Genomic DNA, 4,283 nt, shown 5'->3' with positions numbered 1-4,283 from the left:
TGAGGACACCGCAGGCAAATAGCTGTCAAAGGTCATCAGGTTTTAAAGGACTCCACCCAAGTTCCCTCACACCCCTTGCAATTCCAGCTCACAGCCAGGCCATCCAACCTAACAGCCACAGGTCTCTGACCCCTTAGGGCGTCAGGCCACAGCTCCACATTGTAATGAAGTCCCATTATTTAATAGCACAGTTTAGAACTCCAAGAATAATGACCATGGCCAATGCAGGAGAACCCATTAAGCAAAATGAAAATGAAAGAAAAGGTACAGTTCTTTCACCCCACAGAGGCATGCTCCAAGGTAAGTGAAACTTGTGCAGTAGATACTTTGTTCTTTTTTATTGAGTCACAACAATCAGTACAACAGAGGTCAAATTCAGTTCAGTGGAGGTCACTGATGCTACACCTGCTGAGGGAGCAACTCTGTAAAATGCCATAAAATGCCGCTTTCACAGCCCAAAACAAATCAAATAAACCCAAGAGGAGAAGGCAGCACAGCCCTTTCCATATTTCAATGTATTTTCATGCATCGAGAGGAAAACATGAGATGCAGGTTTCCAGTTAAACATGAATACGGCAGTGCCAGTGAAATCAGGTTATATGTTGCACCGGCTCCACTGGACTATTCAACTGACCACCAACACGCCAGAATCATGTATCCTTGCTGACGTGTCTCAATCTGAGAGCCGTGGGATTCAAAATTCATTGTATGGCTTGGGGCTGGCAAACACAGTCATATTCTATGTGGTCGTCTTCGTTCTCCTCCCCAGTAACACTCCAGATGGAGACTCGGCCTTCCAGTGGCTCGCTCTCTCAGCTAAGCCAGAGCTGCAGGTGTCCTCGCCGGAAGAGCAGCTGGACACACAGATTCAGAGCCCCTCAGAGGCTGCACAGGGACAGAGCTAAACTGATCCTCCTTCCTGGTTAAAGCTATCATCTGATTTGTCAACGCTTTGTTCAGAAATATAAAATTCAATAGAACCCCCCCTTGCCCACCAAAAAGAAAGAATATTTTTTATACAACACCTTAATCTTTCAAAATACTCACAAATGGAACCATGTTAACAATGAGATCATGAGTTGGGAAAATTAATTCTAAAAACAGACCATAACTTTACAAGGAGCAAAACAGACCCTCAAAATACTAAACGCTAAGATTCCCAAAATGTTGGGGCCACAACGGAATCATTCTCGCACAGATAGGTTTACAAGATAAGTCAGGCACAGGACAAACCTATCCCAAGGTGTTGATTGTACTGTCTTAAACAAAATGTAACAACTAGTTTGTCAGAACTGCTAATGCATGACATGATTTAAAAAAATCAAAAAGCAAAAAGTAAACCAACAAACCTTGAGTCTTTAAAAAAAATTCATGTGAAAGTGTACCTTCTTCCTTTTTACTTCTACTGACGACTTTAAGGTGGTGTTGGCAACAGTCCAGCTCAGCTGGGCTCTTAAGCGCTCCCCTCCCTCCTTCTACAGCATCAGTCCTTTAGAAAGCTCCGATCTCCGTCCCCCAAGGTCTATAGGGCTTGCCAAGGTTTGCAGCCTGCGTGGGTGCCGAAGGACTCAGTGCGTTGGGAGCCAGCAAGTGGAAGGAACCAAAGGAGAAGGGGAAGGCCGACAGCGAAGCCACGGAGGACAGCAGAGGTGGCGAGAGCTTGGAGGCGGAGGTGACCACGGGCAGCACCGGTCCAAGGCCGCCGCTAGGGGGTGCGCGCAGGGCGGGCGCCTCGGGATGCGCAGAGGACAACCTGCCCTGGTGGGGCGGTTCCGTGGGCGAGGCGGCGGCGCCCGAGTTCCCGGGGCCGTTCTGGGGCAGCAGCAGCGGGTGTGCGAGGTGCGGGTGAGGTCCAAAGGCGCTCCCCCAAGGAAGGTGTCCGAGGCTGGCGTGGGCGCCGCTGGCGGCTTCCCGCTGCGAGGCGTAGTTGTTGAGGTGCGAGACGAGGCGCACGCGGAGCGGGTCCGAGGCGTCCAGTCCCTCGATGATGCTCAGGTAGCGGGCAACTTCCGCCAGGCATTCCCGGAACCCCAAACTCCGATAGTCCATGGCCAGGGCGTGCGCGTCGAAATAGCCTGGGGAGCAGAACAAAAGAACCACCTGGGGCCTTTGCTCACTTCCCGCATTTCTTTGGTGCCAGGAGCAGCCGGCCCTACGCGGGCAAGCACCCTTACAAAGGCTTCAATCAAGGGGGGGGGCACTCCTGGGTATCCCCTCAAGACTACATATTTTGAGAGTCAGCCAAACCTTTGCCATTAATCACCGCAGGCAGAATGTGTTTGCTAATGCAAGTTCAAAGCCCAATTAGAAGCTGCCCAACAGAAATTGGAATTATACCCTAGCAGCAGATGAAACTATGTTCATTCCTTTAATGTTTTCCCTCAACAACAACAAAAGATACATCAAGGCCCGGGAAACCACAGAGCAGTGAAATTCATTAGACACACAGATGTAAGTTATCATCGCGGAGCTTTCAGGCACCGGGTCCCCAGCTAGGCATTTTCTGGCTGGAGAAAGACACATAAACCTATGTCTGCCACCTTTCTCTGGGGTTTTCTCTACTGAACCACAAGTTTTTACTTCAAGTCAAGCCCCTCTCTGGAAAAAAAAAAAATGCTACAGATGAAATCAAGACCACAGATTTTAAAGGCAAAAGATTTTCCTTAGCAAGACTGGCCAAGGGCAAGGATGAGAGCTCCCCACCTTGAATGGGGGACGTCACAACTTCGGAGGCCATCCAAAAGACGCACTGCCCTGAGGGCGCAGGGCGAGGGCACCGACTTCCCCAGTTACGCCTTGTGAAATGTGCTACTGACAGCCACTGCACTCCCGGGCCCCTCCTCAGCCCGCAGAGAGAAACCAGGCAGAGAGGGCATCAGACAGCTGGTGCTGCCCAGTGTATCCCCGGCCCTCCCCGCCAGCAACCACACGGAAGCATACCTTTCCCTCCTGCGGTGTGCAGCATTTTCAGATGATCCACCGTCATCTGCAGGATCTCGGCTTTCTCCAGCTTAGCAGAGCCCTGAGAGAAAGGGCAAAGGAAAAACGTTAAAGGAAGAGGACACGTTAACACACACACACACAGGTGCGTCAACACACGCGCATGTATTCACATGCGTGATAAACCCTAAAGTGTGGCCCGAAGGACGTGACGCATCTCCATAAGGCTGGCTGGCATTACTGCTAGGCACAAAGTAACCGGGCTGTTTTCCAAGGCGTGGGTGAGGTTCCCCTTCAGGGAGTGCGGATAACCGAGAGCTCGCCCTCTGTCCTCCAGTACCTGTTTCTCAAAGGCGCTGGGTACCAGCCTCCTCAGCTCCGATAAACTGTTATTGATCCGGTCTCGTCTGCGTTTCTCGATGATCTGGGGGAAGCAGGCAAAACAAAGGAGGACACTTCCATGAATCCCAAAGAGAAGAGAAGCGGCTCTTTTCGTTCATCCACAACCAAGATAAATACGTTAAAAAAAAAAAAAAAAAGGATTGTCAAGAGACTCACGCCTCTCCGTCTTTTCCTGGCCAAGATCTGGGAAGACGTAGTTGGGGACATGGAACCGAGAGCTGAACTCAAGTTTCTGCAACAGAAAGATTCAAAAGAGGGGAAGAGGTTACGAATCGCCTTGAAGCGCAGCAAGGTAACCCAAGCGGTCACCCCCACCCGTGCCCACACACTGCCTGACGCGCTAACTTGGACGCCAAAGCGCCTCCGGGTCGTGGCCACGGGCGGCGGCCGGTGCGCCCCGGCTCTGCGCCCGCTGTCACCGCCGCCGACTCACCCATTCTCGTCCGCACTCTCCTTCTCCACCTCTATGGTCTCGTCCAGCTCGCTATCCGAGGAGCTGTACTCGGGGTGAGCGCGCTTCATGGTGGCTGCTCCGAGGAAGGGTCAGCCGCGGCGGGCAAGCAGGAGTTAACCAGAGCGGCGCCTCTCCCCCGCGCTCCGCCGCTCGCGCGTCCGCCGCACACTGCTCCCGCTCGCGCTCTGCTTCGGGTTAAAACTCAACCATCCCTTTCCCACGCTGAGCCCCCTTGGCGGGGGCCCTGGGGGAGAGGGCGGGCAGGGAGGCGCAGGGGCGGGGCGCCGGCTCCCGGGCAACAGCCTTCCCACCCCCGGCCAATCCGATTTCTCGCTCGTCCGCGGCGACCGGCAGCCGCCCAGCAGAGCGGGGCGGGGGCGAAGCTGGGGGCGAGGGCGGGCGGGCCGCGCGCCCCCCACCCTGGCCGGCGGCGGCGGCGGTGCGTCGGCTCGGCGGGGGAGGAGGAGGCGCAGGCGGCGGGGAGGCG

General features: G+C 54.2%; 1 protein-coding gene across 2 annotated transcripts; it reads right to left on the bottom strand.

Annotated features, from left to right (window-relative positions):
• Nucleotides 1–325: 325 nt before the first annotated feature.
• HEY1 (hes related family bHLH transcription factor with YRPW motif 1) lies at nt 326–3,966 on the bottom strand. 2 transcript variants are annotated; one of them, XM_040995498.1, is made up of 5 exons: nt 3,776–3,966; nt 3,499–3,574; nt 3,281–3,364; nt 2,941–3,022; nt 326–2,075 (listed from the first exon to the last, which is right to left on the bottom strand). In XM_040995498.1, exons 1-5 carry the CDS (start codon nt 3,862–3,864, stop codon nt 1,492–1,494), a joined length of 915 nt encoding a protein of 304 aa, XP_040851432.1. In that variant the 5' UTR covers nt 3,865–3,966; the 3' UTR covers nt 326–1,491. The 2 variants fall into 2 exon arrangements, with proteins under 2 accessions (XP_040851432.1, XP_040851441.1); XM_040995507.1 differs by having other exon boundaries at nt 2,941–3,025; nt 3,272–3,364; nt 3,776–3,864.
• Between the last annotated feature and the right edge of the window lie 317 nt (nt 3,967–4,283).

The sequence above is a fragment of the Ochotona curzoniae genome, unplaced genomic scaffold, assembly GCF_017591425.1.
Source record: "Ochotona curzoniae isolate NIBS_2020 unplaced genomic scaffold, NIBS_Ocur_1.0 contig_1071, whole genome shotgun sequence".
Classification (NCBI taxonomy): domain Eukaryota; kingdom Metazoa; phylum Chordata; class Mammalia; order Lagomorpha; family Ochotonidae; genus Ochotona; species Ochotona curzoniae.
The sequence above is the reverse complement of the archived record's forward strand: the minus strand, read 5'-3'. Positions and strand labels throughout refer to the sequence as shown.